Here is a 24,590-nt window from a genome sequence, read left to right on the forward strand (position 1 = left end):
TGACTTGTTTCGCCAGCAGGGAAACACACACACATGCCATGTCTCATTTTCATTTTAATCCCGATCCTCGATTTAGCATCTTTGTCCTCCTCCCATCGGCGCAGGCTTCTGTTGGGAGCGAGGCTTACACAGGGTTTGCTTTGCCTCATGCCGCTCTCTGCTTCCAGTCCAGGGCTGGAGATTCGTGCATCAAAAAGTTCAACACTGTTCAAGGTAACTGTTTACTCCTACAAAGAGTGACATTAAAAATGGCCTGTCCAGGATGTGAAGAAAGAAAGGGGAACGCTTCTCCACTGCTGGTGGGAGTGCAAACTTGTACAGCCACTTTGGAAATCACTATGGCAGTTCCTCAGGAAAATGGTTATCAGTCTACCACAAGACCCAGCAATTCCACTCTTAGGCATATACCCAAAAGACTCGCATTCATGCAACAAGGGTATCTGTTCAACTATGTTCACAGCATCATTATTTGTAATAGCAAGAACCTGGAAGCAACCTAGATGCCCTTCAACTGAAGAATGGATACAGAAGATGTGGTACATTTACACAATGCAGTAACTCAGTGGAAAACAACAATGGAATCTTGAAATTTGCAGGCAAATGGGGGGAACTAGAAGAAACCATCCTGAGGTAACCATATATGGTGTGTACTCACTCATATATGGATTTTAGACATGGAGCAAAGTATTACCAGCCTACAATCCACACATCCAGAGAAGCTAGGAAACAAAGAGGACCCTAAGGGAGACATGCATGGTCCCCTGGAGAAGGGGAAAGGGACAAGATCTCCTGAGCAAAATGGGAGCATGGGGAGAGGGGAGAGGGAGTCAGGAGAAAGAGATGGGGAGAAGAGGAGGGAGGAGGAAGACATAAGGAAGCAGGAAGATTGAGTCGGGGGAAGAATAGAGGAGAGCAAGAAAAGAGATACAGTACTAGAGGGAGCCATTATAGGTTTAGAGAGAAATCTGGCACTAGGGAAATGTCCAGAGATATACTAGGATGACCCCAACTAAGAATCTAAGCAATGGGGGAGAGTCTATCATAAATGCCCTTCCCCTATAATGAGATTGACGACTACCTTAGATGCCATCCTAGAGCCTTCATCTAGTAGCTGATGGAAACAGAAGCAGACACCCACAGCTAAGCACTGAGCAGAATTCCTGGAATCCAGTTGCAGAGGGGGGAAAGTGATGAGCAAAGGGGTCAAGACCAGGCTGGAGAAACACAGAAGCGCCTGACCAGAACAAGTGGGACCCCAGCTGGGAAATCAGGCTGACAGCTGGGAAATCAGCATAGGATGGACCCCTGCACATGGGTGATAGTTAGGAGGCCTGGGCAATCTATGGGGTCCCTGGCAATGGAACAGCATTTACACCTAGTATATGAATGGACATTGGGAGCCCACTCCCCACACACAGAGGGACACTCAGCCTATACATACAGGGACGGGGGGGGGGGGGTAGGGGAGACTAGCCCCTGTCCCAAATGATGTGATGGACTTTGATGATACCCATAGAAGGCCTTACCCTTCCTATGGAGCAGAAGAGGGATGGGGTAAGGGTCAGTGGGGGAGGGGCATGGGAGGATGGAAGGGAGAGGGAACTGGGATTGATATATAAGATTATTTCTAATTTAAATAAAATAAATAAAACGGCCTCTCCTAATAGACACGAGATAACAAAGCCTTGGGACACAGGCTGTGTCTAGGACTGAAAATTTTAAACAAGGACCATTGAAAGTGTGACACCTTAAGCTTAGAGGTTAAGATGGCCTCACAGTTTGCTTCATTTTTTTCAAGACAGGGTTTCTCTGTGTAGCCCTGGCTGTCTTGGAATTTGCTTTGTAGATCAGGCCAGGCTCAAACTCAGAGATCCGCCTGCCTCAGCCTCCCAAGTGCTGGGATTAAAGGTGCGTGCACCACTGCCAGGCTAACCTTTAATGGTTTAGGGAAGGTACAAGATGGGTCTGTTAATGAGTCAGATCACGATGAACCTAAGATACTGTTAACAGGTACATGGCTTAAAATATGGCCTATTATTAAAGTAACTGCTTCCTGATATACAAACTGTGAGTTATCTAGACAAGACTGAGATCTGGCCCTGCTGGGGAACTGATGTCCACATCACACAGGGTAGGAAGGGAGATTTCAAACCTAGAAGGGTTTAGTATTAAGCCAAGTAGTGGTGGTGCACGCCTTTAGTCCCAGCATTTTGGAGGCAGAGGCAGGTGGATCTCAGTGAGTTCCAGGTCAGCCTAGCCTACAGATTGAGTTCCAGAACAGGCTCCAAACCTACAGAGAAACCCTGCCACAAAAAAAAAAGGGGGGGGGGGTAGTATCATCTCCTCCCCACATGCAAACTATCTGTCCTTGATGAGCCATGGTCCCTGCGGACTGGGAGGTCAACTGGATGTAAGATTCCAACACAGAGGGCTTAGGAAGCAAGTATGCCCACCTTCCCTTTATTACATCAGCCATTCCAAGCACAGTGATACAGGCCTACAATCCCACACTGGGAAGACTGAGGCAGGAGAGCTGTGAGTTCAAGGCCAGCCCTAGCTGCACTGCAAGTCCTCCTCTCTAAGGCCCAGGACACCCACTCCCTCAGAACAGCATCAGACTGGAGTCGGGAGTTTCTGCCCTAGGGATCTCCATGTCAGCACCACTGAGTCCAGAATCAGTCAACGGGGTCTTGACACTGCCAAACGTCATGGGTGCCCATGATTTATTTTTGTTGTTTTTTGTTGTTGTTGTTTGTTTTTGAGACAGGGTTTCTCTGTGTAGCCCTGGCTGACCTGGAACTCGCTCTGTAGACCACACTGGCCTCAAACTCATTTACCTGTATGTACTGCTATCACCAACCACCACGCTAAAACCGCCCCTACTTGAGGAGCACTGTTCTAGACAAACCACATAACTGTGCCCTACTCTGCCTTGTTCCCCGGATTCTGCTCTGTTAACTCCAGGGTAGGACTGAGGTCGTTGTCACAGTGTATCTATTGTAACAAAAAACGCATCAGAAAAAGCCCTGGACTTGAGGACTGCCGGGGACAAAACATCCTCGGAACAACAGCCCCACCCTCACCCCAGCCCACCCCATCCCCATCTCCCCATCCTACCCCACCCCTCCCCACCCTCACCCCACATTCTTGGTCCCTCGGGCAGGGCACCAGACTGCAGAGAACCTCCCAAGATTAAAAGCCTAGAGAGCTCATTTCCCAGACAGGAGAGAAACAAGCCCCTGGCTCCCCAGGCAAGCCGGGTTTACAGTAACCCAGCACGATCTGAGCCTGGCCCAAAACTTCAGAACCTCACCCACTCACGCAGGGGTGGTAGGGTGGCTGTACTTTCTGTGTGTAGGAGCCTGCCCCAGTATATCAGAGGCCTTCCTCCTATACTGCAGAGCCACGCTCAGGGGTAGGATATCATGAGTACTTGCGGTCAGCCGGTAACCAGGATTTCCAAACCCTTGACTGAAAACTAACATTAACAAGTGAGGCGCTGTCTGAAACCAAGCCCGAGACCTTTGTCACTGGTCAGTGGGAGCCCGAGACCTTTGTCACTGGTCAGTGGGAGCCCCTGAGACTGTGTGTTGGGCAAAAGAACCAAACAACAGCAAATACAGGGCCGGAGGGAAGCAGAGTCCTAGATGGAACACAGCCTAGCAAACCCTATGCTGCTTCCAGGAAAAGGAGCCAGTGTACCACACTCCAGCCATCTGCAGGGCAAACGGCCTTTCCAGAAGCTGCGTGTGGGATGCCTGTCTCTAGTAGTTGAATGAATGACTTGGAATTAAGTCATTGGCCAGGATTTATTTTTTAATTCTTAAATATGCTTTTCTCCACGGCTCAAAGCTCCCTGTAATGGATACAGAATGCCAAGGCTATGGCTCTTTGGATATTTTAAGTACAACTCATAATGCATTTCAACATATTGATACACACATTAACCTATAATGCAATGTATACCATAAAAGAGAACACTGATTAAATAAATACAAGAATATGGCATTATTTCTTTTCTTTTTCTTTTTCTTTTTCTTTTTTTTTTTTTGAGACAGAGTCTTGTCAGATAGCCCAGGCTGGCCTTCAGCTCACTACATAGTCGACTAATTTCCAACTTCCAATTCTCCTGCCTTAGCTTCCTGGTCATGTGCCCAGCAGTCACCTTGAAGGACTGAATCACTCTTTCCAGCAACAGACGCCTCCTGTGAGGTCCGGGGTTCAAACTCTGCCCCAAAAGCAGTGGCTACAGAGGACACGAACAGCATTACAGCAGGTCAACGTTTAGGGCGGTTTCAGCGCATTTACAGGTCAGCAGCAAACAATAAGATGTGTAGGGATAGAGAATTAGAAGACCAGTGATGTCTGCTAGGAGACGAAAAGAAATTTCCAGAAGACAAGGAATTTTACTTTTTTTTTTTTTTTTTTTTTTAACTAAAATAACCAAACTACCGTTTTCACAGACTAAAGTTTACCTCTTCAAGGAAGAGGGGTGGATCAACCTCAGCAGTGATTACTGGAGGAAGTGATCCTTGGCTCTGCCCTGGAGAAGTCAAGGTCAACAACAGGTAGGGTCCTTGTCCACTAGGTCCTGTCCATTCTCATCAGAGATGATGTCACAAAGAACAAGTCACACTCCTCTAGAAGTTTCTCTTTCTACAGAGATGGCTTCAAACATTAACCCAGGTGGGCTCGGGAGAACAGGCCTTCCTCACCTCCCATGGTGGGACAGATCCCATGGTGGGACAGAGCGGGAGTGTACCCCCGGCTGTAGCAAGATTGGATTCTGGCTCTGACAGAACAAACAAGTGTCACCTTGGTGGCTGTTGCATTATATACAGCTAGTTCCCTTCCAAGCTGGACCTTGCTTTATTTGCCCTGAACCTGCCAGGCTCAGAAGGGCTGGGGTGACTGGGGGTCAGAGCCTGGTCCCCTGCAGAGCTGAGCAGAGCAGAGCAGAGCAGCAGGACACAGCACCAAGCCAGAGTGCTAAGGGGAAGTCATTAAACACTACACCCATCTGTACACATGCAGACCTCTCCATTTCCAGTCTCCTCTTGGCAATATGGAGATAAGACCTCTCGCACGTAAGTGGTGACCCTGAAGTAGTAGATACTATTCCCCAAATAAATGCTGGCTAATTTAGCAAACCCAAAGCCAGAGGTTGACCCATCACCACTTCCTTATCCCCAGCCAGAGCTCTCACCCTGCAGATTGGCCTGGGAGTCAACACAGCCTTTTCAGAGCCCGTGTGACTCTCAAGTCACTTTTCTGTTTTGTTTTGTTTTGTTTTGATGATGCTAGGAACCAAAGCTAGGCAGGTGTGAGGCAGCTGCTCTAAGCTATAACCAGGGAGGCCACTCCTCAGCCCCTAGGGCCACTCACTTCCACACCCACAGAGTAACTGGCTCAGCACTCTGCTTGCCTGGCCCTTATAGCATCGGACCCAGAAGGGCATGAAGAAGCATCAGTCAACAATGCAAACAACAGCTGAGTACAGGGATGGACACCTATACAGTTCTGCCACAAGAGGCCAAGGCAGGACGATGACGGGCTCAAGGCAATATAACAAGACACCACCCCCATCTCAACCTTCTAAAAAAGGCCAGGGGTTGACCCCCATGCCTCATGCCATGACACATTTCAACATGAGCAAAAGATTCCAAGAAAGTCTGAAGACCTATTTGCAGTTCCACTGGAGACTACTTCCAGTGTTAGAGGATAACCCCCCCAACCATGATTCCCCCCACCATGATCCCCCCAACTATGATCCCCCCTCCCATCATGATGGGACACAGTGGGCCTTTCCCACAGAAGGAAGACAGTGTTTGAATTAGTGTCCCCAAGGGTCTAGCCTGTGCTCCACTGACTAGAACAACTGGCCACCTATACATCTAACGGCACCTTCTGTGGGGCAAGTGACATAACTGGACTATGCCCCGCACAAGGGTCATCTTGTCACACCTCCAAACTTCTGCACCACCTGTCCCCTTTAATGCCATGCGAGGAAGGCCAGCACCTACTGACCTCTCTCCCCATTACCCATAGGACCCACTCACCCTAGGACCTCGTGGGACCGGGAGAGACTCACACCTCCTCTTTGTACCCGTAGTGTGCTTGGAGCTATACCTGCACAATGCTTTTCAGGAAGGCAATGCTGATCTTAAGAGTCGTCCAGCATTGCCAAGCCAACACCTCCTACCTCAGTCACAAACAGAAGCCAGTCCTCTCTGTGGGCTGAGCGCCTGCTGCTGCAATGTTGTTCTCTGGAGATCAGCGCTCTGTCATCCTGCATCTATGCGACATCTTTTCTTCCAGAAAACCTGTTTTCTGATCTTGAGAGACAACGAAGGCACAGTGTGCCTAACCGTGTGCCATGTTTAAAACCTGGTACGCGGCAGCACGTCCAGGAAGTTTCTACACTCCAGCTCACCTAAACACTGTACGATTGTTCTCTGGTCAACACTGTAGCTTCTAATGAGCCATCTTACTGTCCCTTGCATGGGAAAAGAAAATCCATACATCCTGTGTCTCACTTGCTTCACAGACACTGCAGTCAGGTGTCTTGATGGAGGGTCCTACTGGGTCCCTCTTACTCTACAGAAGATAGATACCTGTAAGCCTCTCAATCCCAAGATAACGCAGAGAAAAGGCAGCTTCTCTTCCCGTCTGCAGGAACGAGCGAAGGCACCGCCTCATCTGTCTGTCTAGCGTGCTCCTTCACCAGCTCAGATGTCTGGGAAACTACTCATCTGCAGCCGAGGCTCAGCCCAGAGACTATCCCAGGAAAGCCTAGCGTGTCCACTCAACTGGCCTGCCCCCACAGCTTCACTATCCTCCATGACCTATCAGAGTCTCATCATACCGTCTTGTCGCTAAACCCTAGAGGCCAGAGTCCCTCAGGCACACCCAGAAACAATCCGGGACAACTGCATAGAAATACTAACTATCCCGGGGTCCCATAAGAATCTACAAAATCTACATTTGAACAAACCCCGCTGCAGGCAACCGTCCTAACAGGTCAGGACAACTGAACCAGGTATGAGGTCCCACTTCTCACCTTCGGCATCAGGCTATGCTCAGTAAGCAAGAGCTCAGCAGCCAGGAAGTGCTTGGTGTGCAAGCCTGACAGCCTGAGTTCAACCCTGGAACCCAGAGTTATCACCAAGGAACCTTTAGACAGCTAGCTTTACAGGACTCCCATACAGGATGTCAGGCACAGAAATGCTAGAAATGACAAGACTACTTAAGCTACAAATACTTCTGCAGGCAGGGGCGGACCCGCAGAAGCTGAGGGTGGTAAGGGCCCTTCTGGTCCAGCCTTCTGCCAGAAAACTGTTCAGAAGCCAACACTAGAAAACTGGTGCTGCTCATTCAGGATGATCTGAGGGTCTTAATTCAATTCTACCTATAGCCTCGTTCTCTCAGCTGAGTTGGGGTTCTGAGACACAGGCCTTCATTACCTTCTGGAACCCTGGGATATAAGATAAAGTAAGATACGGCAGTCAGGTGTTGGTGGCGAACACCTTTAATCTCAGCACTCAGGAGGCAGAGGCAGGGGGAATCTCTGTGAGTGCAAGGCCAGCCTGGTCTACAAACTGGGTTTCAGGATGGCCAAAGCTACAAAGAGAAACAAAAACAAACAAAAACAAACAAAAAGGAAAGAAGGAAGGAAACGCTTCTCAGCCCTAAGTCAGCACACAGGGCACTGAACAACAGAGGCACACGGCCACGGATCTCACTCAGCCTCTCGCTCCTGTAGTGAACAGGGCTCAGCAGTTAGGAATATGCACTCCTTTTGCAGGGGACCTGAATTTGATTCCTAGCACCCACTACAGCTGGCTCAAAACTCCCTGTACCTCCAGCTCAAGCATCCAACGCCTCTGGCCTGCGTGAGCACCTACACACACACACACACACACACACACAAACGCACACTAGGAGTAATAAAAATTAGCCTTTAAAAATGCCAGGGAGCTGGAGAGATGGCTCAGTGCTCCCAGAACCTGTTGCTCTCCCAGAGGTAATGGGCTTTCCCACACCCCCATGGTACCCATGATTACAATCTGACACCCTTTTCTGACCTCCAAGGCTATGAGGCACATATGTGGTATACATAAACACATGGAGATTAAACATTCATGCACAGAAAATAATAAATCTAAAAAGTTCAAAAGGTTTTTAAATTGTTAAAATTTAGTACATAAAAATAATAGGTAAAGGGCATGAGCTGTAGTTCAGTGATTCATTTGCCTACCCTATGCCAGGCCCTACTAGGTTCCACCCTGGTATCTCTCTCTCTCTCTCTCTCTCTCTCTCTCCTCTCTCTCACTCTCTCACACACACACACACACACACACACACACACACCTATCTCAGAGTTTACTGAATGCTAGCTAAGGTATTAGTGTTTTACACACATTCTTTTATGAAATCCTCTCCAAGGAAATTTGCATTTCAGGGATGGGGCTCCCCGCCATGGAGTGGTGAGCGTGGCTGTTCTTTCCACTATACCCCAGCTGCTGACAGAAGGGGATGTTTCAACCATTCGTTTTCCAGATCTTACCATGTGCGCAGGTTAAAGGCAACTTTTCTTAGGAAGGGGCTATCACTGTACCAAATGCATCAGAGGGCCGCTCCGAAGCTTGACAGGGACAGTGACAGATGCTGCACTTTTAAGGAACTCTGGGCAACCCCTGGAGATACACTCACCTTGCGCCCTGTTCAGAGTGTGGTCAGCTGGCCCTTTCTTCCGGTTCCCCTCTGGACCTGAGGTCTGAGCTCACCAGTAGCTTTGCTTTCCCCAGGGACAGGCTGCAGACGCTGCAGAGGGTGTGTGTGCCTGCCCTCACCCCTCCTGCAGCCCTGCTGCTGGGTACAGTGACACATTCCGATACAGACATGCCTCTCAGACCAAGAGGGGGCGGAGGTGCCCGGCTCCTGGAACAAATACTTGGGGCGAGGGACAACAGCTGGTCCCTAGCTACTGCTTTCTCTTTCCACGCTGGGTTACCAGCAGGAACTGAGCACCCCGCCCCCCAAACAGTGGCCCACAAAGCAATCAAGCCTCTGCCACAGGCGTCTGTTTGCCTTGCAAATCAGCCAAAAGGGCCAAAACAACCCTTTCCAACCCCACCCCCCTGAGGTGTCCAGGATCTCTCTCAGTCACCCAGCTACAATGTCAAAGGGGAAAAGCTGCCATCCTGTGAAGGGTGCTCGGAACTGGGAAGAAATCTCTCCTACCTCGTCAAATCAAAATGGAGGAGGAGGAACCGGGGCTTAGCAAGACCCCTACTTCGCCTCACCCTTCAACAGTTCGTGGGAAATTATAAATGGACAGCCCTAGGGTCACCTCAGGGGCACTGGGGGTTAAGAATATGATGGCTCTGGAGACTAGGAGCAAGCAGCAGGAAGGCTGGAAACATCTGTATGGGAGCTAGCCTGTCAGGAGTGAGACACTTTAAAACAGGCCCTCTAACTCAAAGCGGAGGTACAGTAACCGCCCCTGCCTCACCCCCGCCCCGTCCCCAGCCAGATCAATGATCCATGTAGAACCAGTCAATTACCTGTCTAAGCCCCAAAAGGAAAGACATCCTGCCAGAGCATCGTCCACTAACGTGAGCAACAAAAGGCTCTCAAAAGTTAAGGTCTTGGGCTGAGCATGGCCCCTGGCGGCTTGGTGCTCTCCGGTCTTCCAGAGTAAAGAAGAGAAAGTAAACAGAGTCCTGGGACCCGGCAGGCTGCCTGCTCTCCCCCCCCCTCCCCCGCCTGGCCCCGACCCACCCCCACCTTCTCGTGACACATCTCAGACGCAGCACAGCCCAAGCGTCTGCCAAGGGGGAAATGACATCAGTTCAGGCAGAGCAGGAAAACTTCAGACAGCTGCTGAGGAATCCTGAGGATGTGCAGTAAAACCCGTGATGCCAGGACCAACCTAGAGCGGGGCCTGCTAGCTCCCCCTGCTCTGACCCGGCTCCCAGCTGGCAATAAATCAGGTCTGGGAAACTAAAGAGAATTGCGTGTCTCTGCATCAGGACTCCTTCCCGTGATGTTGTTTCTGCTCAAGCCTGGTTACTGTCTTTTCGCAGAACACCCCCCCCCAATCTTCAGTGGCAGTGCCCAATAAACAACAGCGTGGTTAGCAGGCTGTCTGGGAAGAGGCAAACGCAGAGGGGCATCTCTCCCAGCTTAGGTAGTGACCCTGGCTGCCGCCTTGGGCCTCCTGCTGTACAGGGGAGTTTATATTTCATAAACAAGCTAGGTGCGTCCAGGTGCCAACATCTTTCCTCACTTGCCTTACAAAGGGTACCACAAGTCCCGTCACAGCCTCCATGTTACCAGGAGTATACATCAGCTATATTTAGACCAACTCTTGGTTCGGAAAAGCTCGTACCCATAGATCTGCTGTGCTTCCTTTCAGATCTCGGAGAAAACCAACCAGCTCTGCCCAAGAAACAAAGCCACTGGTGTCAGCGTCCTGACCTGACCTTTCCTGGTCGGTGAGACGGGCCAACTCTCATCCTGAACAGCAGCACGTAGGAGGGCTCCCCCAGACTGAATCCTATACCAAATACATGGCTAACACAAGGTCCAGATTCGGGTGTGACCTGAGACGGAACTCAGGGCCTCCCTTGACAAGGGCTATACCACACCCCCCAGCTCCAAAATGACTCTACAACAGCTTTCAAAGGGAACTCTGAAGTTCAAAGAGTAATTTAGATTGCAAATCAAATTACATTTCCCTCAACTCAAGAGTCCGTATAGTCCATCTTTGTCCAATCTTCTGCAACATGTTTCCCTCCCTACTGAAGGGCCCCCACGACAGTGACACTGTGCTGGGCATGACTCATGTAAGCAAAAAGGACTTCTGCAAATTGCCATCTCCAGCCCCCACCTAGGACAAGCAATTAGAGATGCACAGCGCCGGGCACAGCATGGTGCCCCATGTATGCCTGCCTGATCACACAGAGTTCTTTCTGCAGGTCACAGCTGATGGCCAAGGTCACAGCGACTTTTCTGACAAGAAAATGAATATGCCAAGCAGGCTGAGTCATTACATGAGGCTCATGTAAGAACAAACCCACAACCTCACTGCTACAAGAAAAGAAGAAAAGCTGGTGTACAGAGCGGTGATCTCTACAGGCGTCTGGAACCCGGAGGGAGAGCCGCTTGGGACAAATAACATATTCTCAAAAAGACACACTTCATCTATTCCATGCCCTCACACACAGGCTCAACTCCAGGCAGATGAGACTGTACATCAAGCAAGGCTCGGCAGCCGGGGGACTAGTGAGGCAACTTTCAACCCCTTCCCCTCATTCCCCCAGTTTCCTGGCAACCACTGAGATCCAGAAAACATGCAAGACACAATTTCACTTTGGCAAGCCAACTGGCGGAAATACGTCTCAAGTCTGTCCTGGACAACGATAGTCTGTACCGACCTAACAAGACAGACAGGCACCTTTGGTTCTGGGGAAAGTGTGCCAGGATGTGAACGTCCCTGTTTATCTATCCCACACCCACTGACCACCCACAGGCTGCCAGGCCCTGTTCTCAGTGCCAGGCATACCGCCATTAAATAACTCCCACACTGCACTTTGATGGGTTACAGGATTATTCTGTATTTCTTTTTGTTGGATGGGAATGGGGGGGGTGGAGACAGGATATCAAGTAATCCACGTTGACTTTGAACTCAACTATTTAGCCAAGGATATCCTGATCCTCCTGCCTCTACCTCCCAAGTGCTGGGATTATTATAAGCTTGAACCATCATTCCTGGCCACATTTCTTTGCCTTCCCCTTGGCAACCCCACTTTTGAGACAGGGTCTCATACAATCCACGCTGGCCACAAACTCACTCGCTTCTGATCGCCCCTCCCCAGGTTCCTGGTTCTAGGATTAGAGGAGTGTACCACCGCACCTGGGTAATGTAGCTGTGGGGACAGAACCCAAGACTTTGTGTATGCGAGGCAAACTAGGAACTGAGTCACGTGCCCACCCCTGCGTTTCTAAACAATATTCATCAGTGGCAAACGGGAGTAAAAACTACCACAGTGGTGCATCACAGACAGACAGGGCTTCTAATCCGTGGTTGTCTGGGTTCATCTTCCCAGGGCAGCATTTCACCCAGAAGCATCATCATCCCAGGGCAGCATTTCACTCAGAAGCATCATCGCTAGAACAGCAAACACACTGACGATTTTTCACAGTAACCTACTTCTTGCCTCAGCCCGTTAGTTGGTGACTAACCTTCCCTAAAGCTAGGAGATCTGGGGGTGAAGACAGAAAAGAGGGGGGCCAACTACCTCAGGCAGGCCCCAGAAATATCGACACAACCCAGTGACAAATATCACCACCACAACCCAGTCAGCTTTGGGATTTAGGAAGCAGGATGGCCACAGCTGCCAGCCTGGAGGTGGGGCTAGGAGACTCCTCCATCACAAGTGATCCAGGCTCAGACTCCACGAGCCAAAAATAAAGTCCCCCTTCAAGTAATCTTCGTCATCTTCCTGTCAGTGCAGAATTAAATTAAATGCTGAATTTACCAACTTAAAAAAGGAAGTCACACTAAACTAGAATTAAACAGGATTACCCTGTCAAAATGCTGTAAGTTAGCCGCTGCTTACCACCCCGAGCATTGTCTGGGGCAATTCTCCTCAGCCTTCTCTCCCCAGAGAACCTTCCACGATAGCCCTGCCAAAGAGACATAACCCTTCGGGTTCTGGCTAACTTCCTATTTTAAGACATAGCGCAAGAGCATATACGTTCACACTCTTTCTCGAAGCCCAGCCAGGGCTTTTGATAGCATCTTTCAAGAGTAATCTATACATCTGTAAACTTTCACTCCTGGAGTAGGAACAGAGAGCTAGTTACCTGTTCAATCCTAACCATAAGCCAGACTCTGAAACTCCATCTCACCAACCCCTCTACCCCACAACGTAGCGTGACCACCTCCACTAAGTGGCAGAAGCTGGGGCATGTGGCATTCAACTGGCTGTGGGAGAGTATTCAACCATGGCTCTGGCTTCAAAGGTTCTTTATGATACAAGAGTCAAGATACCAGAAGACCGGAGTTACCAAGAGGGGGAAACTAATCTCACAAGCAGATGTGAGGCTCAGTGACTGGCAAGCAGGTATGTGTACAGACAGCCCGGCGGTCCCTTTGTGTGTGCAATGTGGAGTCAGGGCCTTGGTCCCCTAACCCCGATCAACAAGGCAAATGACTGGGAAAGTCCTAAGGCTCTCATTTGTTCTCAATATGTAATAGAGCCCCTACAGCAACGGAGCTAGAGACATTCCCGGGCCTTGGCCCTCTACATTATGGAACTGTCCCAGCTCCCAGGTCAAGTGACTGACCCACTGAGGACAGACAGGAGAGCTGAAGCACCTACTCTGCAGTCAAGGAATGTAAAGCAAAGCAACAATGGTGTTGTCAGAACAGGACACCCGCTGGGCTTCCGGGGTGGACTCCAGGGTGGCCTCGTTTCCAGGAGCTTGCCTGGGCAGCAAAGACCATTTAAGATTATCCTTCTCGGGTCCCAGAGGACCCAGGTTCGATTCCCAGCACCCACATGAAGCTGTTTCCAACTGTCTGGTGACTCCGGCTCCAGGGCATTTGGTGCCTCTGAGGGCACTGCACTCATATACACCCTCCCACATACACATAATTCAAAATAAAATTAACATTTTGAAATGGGTATGGAAAAGTTGAATTTTTTTTAAAAGTACAATACAAGTTAAGGGGGTGAGAGACAGATATCTTTGTGCGATAAAGCTATGTACCAACAGAATGACCCTGAAGTAACAATTATCGTGGGGAATGCCACGGGTCAGATCCCAACCCCAGACAAACATTCCCAGACTGCTGCCAAGCAGCAAGCAGAGATTGCTCAGCTGTCAGGAACCAAAAGAATCCTAGCTTATCTGTGTCCGGGCACTGGACAAGGGCAGGCGCGCAGCAGGCCTGCTGAGGCAAGAACACCTTGCATTTGGGGTTCTGTGAGTCACTCGGCTTGATCCTTCCCCAAAGCATCCCGAGAAGCCGTGGTTCGTCTCCTCCTCTGGGGCTTTTCGGGGAAGATGGCTGGGGAAGCTGTCCTGAGCTGCAATTGTAATCGCTTGTTCCACATCAAATGATACCCAGAAAAGGATGGTTCTAGCAGGTGTGAGAGTTCCTATGTCCCAGACAGAAAAACCTAAGCTTTAGTGAAATGAGACAACTCATTCAAGGATGTACACTTCACAGAAGATGGGACAGGCATTTCACCCAGGCCTGTGTGGCTCTAAAATGGTCCTGACGCACACAGAAATACTATTTTATATTAGTTATCATTGTTACCTAGCCTCGTTTGTGGTCTCATATTCATGGTTGCCTCCAGCCACCTAGGAACTGTGGTGATGAAGTTAGTCTAGTCCTGGGGGACTGACATTTTTAGTATATGTACTGCCAAAGGAAGCAGAACATTTGGTGACCCGGTTTGGGACAAAGACAAGCACACGCTGAAACAAACACAGACACTGTTTAATAAGTAAAAGCGCTGGGTAGAAAGATCGGCCTAAGAGCCACTGAGGGACAGAAGGACACAAAAGGTTGGGTCTGCGTGGGAAAAATGAACACACTCTGTGCAGAGTCAGGCATGGATGGGCAGGGAACACGTGAGAGGGAGGAATCAAAGAACGGTGATACACATTGGTAATACCAACACCTCACTGGCAGAGGCAGGAGGATTACCACAAGTCTGAGGTCAGTCTGGTATATACAGCCAGGTCTAGGCCAGTCAGGAGTGGTCTCAAACAGAAACAAAGCCAGAGAGAGAGAGAGAGAGAAGCAAAGATCAGTTAGTGGCAGCAGGCTGGATGGAGCCTGACACACCAGTATGTCTGCAGCCCCTTCAAGTGGTATATCCTGTGGGAAACGTGATATAAGTTCCACAGATCTCACTGCGCTCGGTATCCAAGGCCTGCGCCTCACCGCTCTGATTACCACTTCAGTATGACCTTGGAGCTGGCTTTGTTCTAAGTGCAGTGGTTAGAGGAGATAGACGAAGTCAAAGTAGCAGGAGTCAAAACTCACTGACAACGGTTTCCACTTCTGCAACCCAGTAGGCAAATCCTCCTGGAATGGGAAGCTCAGTCTACAGACATTCCCTCCATGGAGGAGCATGGCTATGCTGGGTCCAGAGCTTGTGACGTTCAGAGTGATCGGTCCCTGGATCTTACACAGATGATCTACCACACACTCCTTCTTGCAAAGGATGCTTAGCTTCGTGTCACATGACATCCAACCCACAACCCTGTATTCCCAATTCACTTTAAAAATGCTTTCACCTGGGGTCCAAACCATGAAAAGAGCAGGAGTCAGCCAGGCTTTCCTCCCAGAGCTTCAGAGAGGTGCTCGAAGTGTCTTTTTCCCCCCTTCATGTCTATTTTGATCGTAAGGACAGTCCAGGAGAGAGCGTCAGACTTCCTGGGACTGGAATTACAGACACTGTGAGCCACCGTGTGAGTGCTGGGAAGCAAATCCGAGTCCCAGCAGGGCAGCTGGTGCTCTAACCACTGAGCCCTTCCCGGCTCCCTTGGGCAGTACATATACTAACCCTGGAGTGACACACAGGAGGTTAGCGTGGCCCCTGCGCGAGGACACCATGCCAATTAAGTAAATAAGTAAAAGGAAATACATCCCCATTCCAAAGAGTGATCGAGCTCCCCTGAACTAGATTAGCAGATGCCAGCCTCGATGCCTTTACACACAAGGCTGTTCACTGCCAGACTCTTGAGAAACAAAACCCTCCCAAGGTCACTATGTTCTAAATGGCAGAAAAGGCAGCGGCTCCCCAGACATCACGGTTCCTTACCAGGACCTCGGGCAAGCCAAGAAAACATAGAGTATCAATTCAATGAAGACAGAAGTCAAAATCTATAAACCATTCCAGCTGCTGGAAGGAATGGGGTATCCAGAGGGCGAAGGAAAGGTCTGAGAATGTGCGGCCACCTAGAACTAGACTCAGGATGGCTGATAGAAGGGACCGAGGTCTCCTGGTCTCCTGGTGGGGACTCCAGTGACTGACGTCCACAAAACTTGCCTTTACACTAGACTACATCTAGCGAGCTTTTATATTCATTCCACAGTGGTGGCCAGAACATCACAGAGACTGGTGAACCTGGACCAGTCTAGCCATTCCTGTGATGAGCAGTAGTCCAGAGGTAAGAAGCCTGTGTGAGGCTGTCTCAGAATGAAGCTGTATTGCCTTCTGGCTGCTGGCTATCAGAAAGTAATTAAGTAGAGGATGAATGTGAACTTCATAATTATTAAAATTTTTAAAGTAGCGTACAAGTGTTTGCCTACATGTATATGTGCACATGCCTGGGGCCCAGAGGGGTGATCAAAGGCATTGCATGCTCTGGAACCGGAGTTATGGGTGGTTGGGAGCCACCATATGGGTGCTGGAAAATGAACTCCTCCCAGAACATCTACTCAGAGCCCTAGCATCTCTAGTTTGTCTTTCCATCCCATGTGTCCTTCAGCGGAGTAGCCATGTACTGGGAAGTATCCAGTACGGTACCATGCGGCAGGCGTAGTTAGCCAGGCTTCTGGAAAGAGGAGGAAAGCTGCTAACAGGGGCCTCTTCACTCTCCCACATCTCTCTGTCACTTGTGCAACCTCAGATGACAGCAGGAATCGTGGAGAAATCCTTTGTATACCAGCAGTGGAGGGCAAAGTCCAGGCAGAGTGAACCGTTCACTTCATACAGTAAGCAAAGGGTGGGAAGAGATGTCTGCATCCAAGGAAAGGTGGGGGAGGGGCGCACTACAGTTAAAACTAGACAGGCTTAGGTGAAACTGAGCCGCTGCTGGGCGTGGTGGTGCACACCTTTAGTCCCCGTCAATACCTGAGGGACCGAGGGGGACGGGGCACTCGGATCTCTAGAGTTCCAGGCCTAGTGAGACCCTAAGACAAAAACCCAAACAGACGGAGAGGCTGAAGGGAGCGTGTTCGATATGCACAAGATTGAGAAGTTTGAGCCCACTGCTTATGAGAACTAAAGAATTCTCGTAACGGGCTCAATTCTGTAACACAATTTTTACTCCTAGCTCTTAAATTCTCACACACAAGAGCCTCTCCTCCAACAGTAATGAATTCTTGTTCATTCCTTAGGGTGTCATGTGGTACAATGGTTACAATGAGTAACAAAACTCTTATCTTTCTTAAAAAAAAAAAAAAAAAAAAAAAGATTTGTTTTTGAGGGCTGTGGTGGTTCCTGCCTTTAATCCCAGTACTCAGGTGGGAGATAAGTAGATCTCCGAGTTCAAGGCCAGCCTTGAACTCTACGTAGTGAATTCCAGGACAGCCAGGACTACACAGTGAGACCCTGTTACAAAAAAAGAAATGTCCAACTTATATATAGATTTCCTAACCACGGGACTCTTCAGAGGTGTAACTGTTAGCTCATGCCTGTCCCCTCCAAAAGAGACAGCCTTCTGTGGTCACAGGGACCTCCAATCCCAGGAATGGCTGTGCTGGTGCTGTCCTGGGCAATGCAGATCAAGTGCTCAGAGAGACAGCAGCTGAGGGTCGCCTGCAAGAGCTCGGCTCTGTTCCCAGCGCTGGGGAAATGCAGTGAGGAGGCTCAGAGAAGTCAGAGAGCCCCAAATGCTATCTGAATGGTGGCACAGCCATGTCTGCAACAACCATCGGAGATACTTGGTAAAACCAAGGTCCCATCTATCAGATAAAGGAACTTTAAGCTGGGCAAGGACGGAGGTTTTCCTCCAAAAGACTTACACAAAGGACCAACTAAGAATAGAAAAGGGGCTTTGACAGAGTGCTTGCCTGGCATGTATGAGGTCCTAGGTTTGATTCTCAGCCCTAGAAAAATAAAAATAGCAATGTACAGAGGCAACTTCTCCACCCCCCCCCAAACAATCAACCAAAACAAACAGCAAAAGTCAGCACCACTTGTCACGAGGAAAATGCAAATCAAAACCTCAATGAGCAACAGTCATACTCCCTCTTACCATGGTAAAATAAAACAAAACAAACTAACCAGCACCTTAACAAGTCTTGGAAGTAAGGAGACATCAGAGCCCTTATCTTCAGCTGCTGGGGGTGTGAAGGGTTGCAGCTGCTTCACCAACAGCTCATCCAACTCTCACAAGTTAAACATAGTCATCTCAACAACACATGACCCAGCAACTCTGCTCAGACTATCCACTGGGAGCTCTGAGAATTTACTGAACACTTACATACCAATGTTCAAAACAGCATCAACTGATGGATGCAAAATACAATGTAGTGTGTCAGGCAGCTGCAGGGGAAATGAAGGTTGATACGATATTTCTTTGTGCCCATGTACGAAAATTCTCAAAGAATAAAAATATATATAATTTTAAAACTAAATATTAGCCTGGAGTGGTGATAAACACCTTTGATCCCAGAACTCTTTTAGAGGCAGAAGCAGGTAGCTATCTGTGAATCTGGGGCCAGCCTGGTCTACACAGAGGTTCCAGGGCAGTCAGAGCTACATAATGTAAGAGAGACCCTGTCTGAAAAGACAAAATAGACAAGTAACAAAAATAAAATACAGTGTAACAACACAATACAGTATTAGTGGGCCATCAAAAGGTATGCAGAATTTATACGTGATAAAACAGTCACCCCTTGACAACTCCATGGCCAGTAAGAGAAACTAATTATAGAAAGTCACATGGTGACTCTTCACCCTCTTCCTTGGGGTGAGATCGCCTCTAGTCCAGACTGGCCTGGAACTTGCTGTGTAGCCAAGGATGACTTTGAACTTGTGATCCTCTTGCCACCCACTCTGAGGGCTGGGATCACAGGCATGCACCACCACCCTCAGTTTTATGGGGTACCTGATCCAGCCCAGGACTTGGTGAAATATGTCCCAGGCTGTGAGGTCTCTCTCTGAGGTGATGAGCAGGTTCTGAAATTCAGGTAACAGTGACAGTGACCCAACAATATATATAAACTGGAAACCGCTTGCCCTTAGTTGGCCCTCTAAAGGCAAATTGGTCTTTGCCATCAGCAGGTCTACCACAGTCTCCCACTCAGCCACAGTTGTCACTCTTGCGACATCTGCTCAATTCGCCAAGGTCTGACCAAGAAACATAACACTAGGTGAATCTCTATGAGTTCAAGGCCAGCCTGGTCTACATATGCTGAGTTTCAGGACAGCCAAGGCTACACAGTGAGTGAGATCCTGCCTCCAAAGGCTTGGGGGGAGGGGCATTGGGGTAAATATGCGCTCACTGGGCAATGATGGCGCACACCTTTAATTCCAGCACTCGGGAGGCAGACACAGGCAGATCTCTGTGAGTTTGAGGCCAGCCTGGACTACAGAGCGAGTTCCAGGACAGCTAGGGTACATTGAGAAACCCTGTCTCGAAAAACAAAAACAAAAAAAGAGAGAGAGAGAAAGAAATACGAGCTGAATATGTGCTGTCAGGTATCGCTGAGTTATTAATCACAATATCCATTCAACAAAAGAGGTCATGTTGTTTGTGCCCGAAACAAACAAAAAAAATTAAATCCTTCAAAAGATACTGAAAACCATGAAATCATATTCCTGAAAAGGGCAAATTTACCGTCTATGGGTTACATCTTTAAAAACTGTAATTATCCCCCCTCAAAAAAGGAAAAACAAATTATTCAGAAACTGCCCTTACCTCGCCCTTATACAGCAACACGGGGTGATGGCTCCGCGGTTCAGCAAGCACTATGGCCACCTAGAGGACAGACCGTATGCCAACACCTAGCACGCGGTACCCACCCGCACGCCACCTTGGCCCTCCCCGCTCAAGAAGGGTTAGTGAATGCAAGGAAGAACAGTGTATACAGTGTCCTCGGTGTTCAGGGCTTGTCAGGCCCAGGGATATAAAGACTTCTGCTTTATTACTACAAATCAATTGCCTGTGAGCCAGGTGGAGTGGTACAAGCCTAGAACTCTAGAACACAGGATGCCGAGGCAGGAGGATTGCAAATTTGAGCTCAACCAGGGTTACAGAGTTAAGTTCCAGGCCAGCCTAGGCTACATAAGTAAGACCCTATCTCTTAAGAAATAAAGCAGCCAGGCGTTGCTGGCACACAGCTTTAATCCCAGCACTCGGGAGGCAGAGGCAGGTGGATCTTTGTGAGTTCGAGGCCAGCCTGGTCTACAGAGTTAGTTCCAGCACAGGCTGGAAAAAAAGAAAGAGAGAGAGACAGACAGGAAGGAAGGAAGGAAGGAAGGAAGGAAGGAAGGAAGGAAGGAAGGAAGGAAGGAAGGAAGGAAGGAAGCAGTAGACAGTGGTGGCTTTAATCCCAGCACTTGGGAGGCAGAGTCAAGCAGATGTCTGTGAGTTCAAGGCCAACCTGGTTTACAAACTGAGTTCTAGAACAGCTAGCCAGAGCTGTAACACAGAGAAACCCTGTCTCGACAAACCAAAGTGAATGAATAAACAATGCTGGGGGACCACTTCTCTGATATGCAACCTGATGCACAGGTCTCTGGGACTAGGAGTTAACGAAAACAGATTCTTAATTACTTCCAGTGTGGGAGGCACTGAGGGCCCTGTGCTCCAAGATAAGCACCGAGAGACCCAAGAACATTAAACACACAACGCTGTCCCTGCAATTCACAATCTGTTATCAGACCAGAAGGCTGGGAGTGGGTTAATAGACTGGCGACCACAATCTATCCTCCCCCAGACATTTATCATGAACTTGTCAATCTACCAAACCCATCTTTACAAAGAGTTTTGATGTCATGTCTCAAGCCTTATTGTGCACATGGGATTGAGTTAGTCATCACCAGAAAAGTTTTCAAATTGTGCCGTTTTGCTTAAATATGCCTACAATAAACTACTTTGGGTCAGACTGCCCAAACTTGAACTAACACCGGCCACTGAGTCGTGTTGCAGGGAACTATCTTCCTGAAGCTTGCAGATCTTACTCTACTGACTGGGGTGGTCACAGAGACAAACCCCACCCCACCCCAGGCACTCCACTGACATCAAATGGTGGGTCCGAGAATGGAGAAATCTCAAGACTTCCCCAAAAGGCTAGCACAGAGCAGTTACTGTGTGCCAGGCACCGTTATGTTTTACAAGAATCAGCTGTAAGCACTAACCTCCACTGTAATTCTATAGGCAGTGTGCTTATTATCCCCATTTTATAGACGAGGACGCCATGTGAAACGAAGTCCTCAAAGCTCTATGGCTCGTGGGGTAGAGCCCCTTTCCGAGGCAGGGGGTCAGGCTCCTCAACTCACCCTCTCAGCCAGGCCACTTCCAAATGTCCCCACATATTTGATGGGCACACACACACACACACACACACACACACACACAGAGCCTGGAGTTGGGCATGGTGGCTCATGCCTATAATCCCAGGACTTGGAATGTCAAGGCAGCAAGACTGTTTCAAGTTCAAGGCCAAGAGTGAAAATCTGGAGGAGTAAGAGGAAGGAGGGAAAAACAAAAATGGGGGAGGGTGTCAGGCCTTGCTGTCACGCCTTAGGAAAGGGGAACAGACTGACTTACGGCAACCGGAGCCAACCTCCACTCTCCTAACACCGCCTGCCTAGCATCATCCAAGGACCACAAGCCACTTCCTTAGCACCTAGGCAAGCATGTCTAGCCTTCAACTACAGGCTTGCTGCCCTCGCGTGAACCCTGCTCTTTGCTCATGGGGATTAAGATCTGCAGACGGGAAGGAGGCTGGAGCTAAGCAAACAAGATATGGTAGGCTTCTGAGGAAGGAGACTGAAATGGCCCCAAGCTGCCAGCACTGACAGTCAGGAGCTTGCTGGCCCGGGTACGTGGAAGGCATGGGCAAAGAAGTGGCCTTCCTTCTACACATGGGGGTAATGCCCGTGCACACCCTGCTGGTGGGAACAGAGTACTGTGGCACTACACCCCATGGTTTAAATGCACCACATACCCAACCCTACCGTTTTCAATCCCATGTCCAGGAATCCCACCCAAACACAGAAAGAAGCAGGGTGCTCTACAGAGTGGTTAGATAGAGCAGGAGCATGCTGGCACTTTCAAAGATCAGGGGGCTGGGGAGATGGCTCAGTGAGTGCAGCACTGGCTGCCTAAGCAGGAAGACCACAGGCTGGAGCCCCAACCACACCACTAACTTCATTATAGCAATTACTAACATGCAAAAATCACTATTTATGCAAATCACTATATATATGTGGTCCTTGAAAGAAAGGTTAGACAGGTGATATGAAGACTGGCTCCGATTGCCACAATGAAGTCACTACCTCTGTCCCCTCCCCCACAGACCTTCTGTGGCCCTTCCCTTCTTTCTTCCTATAAACGTTTATAAATAAGTGTCGGAGGCAGAAAAGGCACCACATACACACCAAAACATACTCATCCACTTTTTGCTTTACATCTTTTTTGGACTTCTGTATTATCTGCCATTGTTATGAGCATGTGCTGTTTTGAGGAATTGAAACCATCGGAATATGAAAAGGGGGTCTCTGAAGCTCGAAGAAGGCAGTAGGTTCCTGTCTAGGGAGAATAAGCAGATGGGTAAGCACACTTGGTCTCAGGCCAGGCGGGGCGGCTCCGGGGTTGCTGCCTCCAACTCCTGCAAGTGCAGCAGGAGGGTCTGTAAACAAAAAGAGAAATACTCCACAAAGGAGCAAGCTGGCTGAAGTGGTCACCCTAGCCAACTCTGTATTCCAGGCCCCAAGAACTACAGGGGTCCTGCACCCAGATGCAGAGGGCCACCTGGTAGCTGCCCTCCCAAAAAAGAAGAGCTGGACCTGATCAATTCCCTTCTGCCTTCTGTTCTTTCTGTGTTTGGTCAGACAGACCCTGCCAGGTAGAATTTTAGAGGAAAGCAGGGGGGTGGCGCATACCTTTAATCCCAGCACTCAGGAGGCAGAGGCAGGCGGATCTCTGTGAGTTTGAGGCCAATCTGGACTATATAGTGAGTTCCAGGACAGCCAGGGCTGTATAAAGAGACCCTGTCTCAAAGCAAACAAAAATGTTAGATGAACAAGATAAACTGGAGGATGGCACAGTACGCTGCCCTGTGCAAAGCTGGGATCACTTTCTCCATGAACACAGGCTTCCACACAGAAAGAATGTGTAATAAAAGAGAGTTACAACACAAGATGCTTCCCGCTGGATTTCTGAAAATCAAAATAGACATGTTTTTGTAACTCTATTCTGGGACCCACCCTTCTAAAACCACAAGATTCTTGTGCCAGCTTACACTTCTTTTCACCTTTTCTAAAACAACTTGTGAGAGCTCAAGGCTGTAAAATTCCTCAGATCCTGAAGCAAAACAGCCTTGGCATCATGCCAGCACTGGCATGGGGGAGATGATGCACACAGCTCACCCGGCTCTCCCGGTGTGGCAGGAGCCTTTAATCTCAGCGCTCTGGAGACAGCAGCAAGCGGATCTCTGAGTTCAAGGCCAGCCTGGCTACATGGAGAAACCATGTCTCAAAAAAAAAAAAAAAAAAAAAACAGAGAAAGGAAGGAAGGAAGGAAGGAAGGGAGGGAGGGAGGGAGGAAGGGAGGGAGGGAGGAAGGGAGGGAGGAAGGGAGGGAGGAAGGGAGGGAGGAAGGGAGGAAGGAAGGGAGGAAGGGAGGGAGGGAGGAAGGGAGGAAGGGAGGGAGGGAGGGAGGAAGGGAGGAAGGGAGGAAGGGAGGGAGGAAGGGAGGAAGGGAGGAAGGGAGGAAGGAAGGGAGGAAGGGAGGGAGGGAGGGAGGAAGGGAGGGAGGAAGGGAGGAAGGAAAAGTAAGTGTGGATAAGAAGAAAGCCAAAAGTAAACGCACCTGGGCTGAGAATGTCACTAGGGAACCAGAGTCCCCAAACCCTGTTCTCTGTAGGACTGGTTAACGGATGTCTGAGAAGGTAACCTATTTCATTCCCCACATTAAGAGTTCCCAAAACTGGCTCACAGGCTGCAGGGTTCCACTGGATGGGAGCCTCTTCCCCTTGCTGACCTCCCAAGCTGCAGGGTTTGTGTTTGTTTGTGGTTTCCACCTCCTACTGTAGTTCAGGCCAGACCCAGCTCCACCTAGAGCAACTGAACAGCGTGTCTACAGTGATGCCACGACTTCTCCGCTGACACTGTTCACTCTGGCTGGCTGTGCATTAAACAGAGTTTCGGAGTCCCCAGTGGTATGCAAGATGGAAAATGAACTGGGCCACTGACAGTCACACAAATTAGTCCTAGTCAAACATGGCCCTTCAAATTAGCCCTAAGAACTGAGGCAAGCAAAGGAGACATTCTCTCAGGTGTATGGTTGGCTGGACACTCAAAGAACAGCTGGCATTCTGAACCCAAAGGCACCCAAGGTGTCGAGAAGACCCAAACAGACTTGCCTGCAGGTCCCAAGCCAGACCAGCTTCATCCTCAGGCCTTTAGACTCAGCCTAAACCCAGGACATCTGGCCTCCCTTGCGGTGGAAGCCAGACCATGCAGTGGTTTCCACAGACTACGTGTGCATGACAGCAGATCAGTGATCCTATGGCCAAGCCTTGGAGAGGGGAAAGGAAAAAGTTCTAAAAACATGACTCAGTTCAAACTTGGTTATGGGAGCGTGGAGGACACTGAGAA

The 24,590-nt window shown here is 49.3% G+C and overlaps 1 protein-coding gene across 3 annotated transcripts in view; it reads right to left on the bottom strand.

Moving 5' to 3' along the window:
- Wbp1l (WW domain binding protein 1 like) overlaps nt 1–24,590 on the bottom strand; it is a 57,574-nt gene that overhangs the window by 26,185 nt on the left and 6,799 nt on the right. Inside the window, exon 1 of one of the 3 annotated variants that reach the window (XM_051199730.1) lies at nt 9,567–9,687. The exons of the other annotated variants lie outside the window; for them this stretch is intronic. Within the exon in view, the coding sequence (XP_051055687.1) occupies nt 9,567–9,593 (27 nt within the window). The 5' untranslated portion in view covers nt 9,594–9,687. Of the gene's footprint in view, nt 1–9,566; nt 9,688–24,590 lie in introns of those variants that run through there. 3 annotated transcript variants of the gene reach the window in all.

Source organism: Phodopus roborovskii, unplaced genomic scaffold (genome assembly GCF_943737965.1).
Source record: "Phodopus roborovskii unplaced genomic scaffold, PHOROB, whole genome shotgun sequence".
Classification (NCBI taxonomy): domain Eukaryota; kingdom Metazoa; phylum Chordata; class Mammalia; order Rodentia; family Cricetidae; genus Phodopus; species Phodopus roborovskii.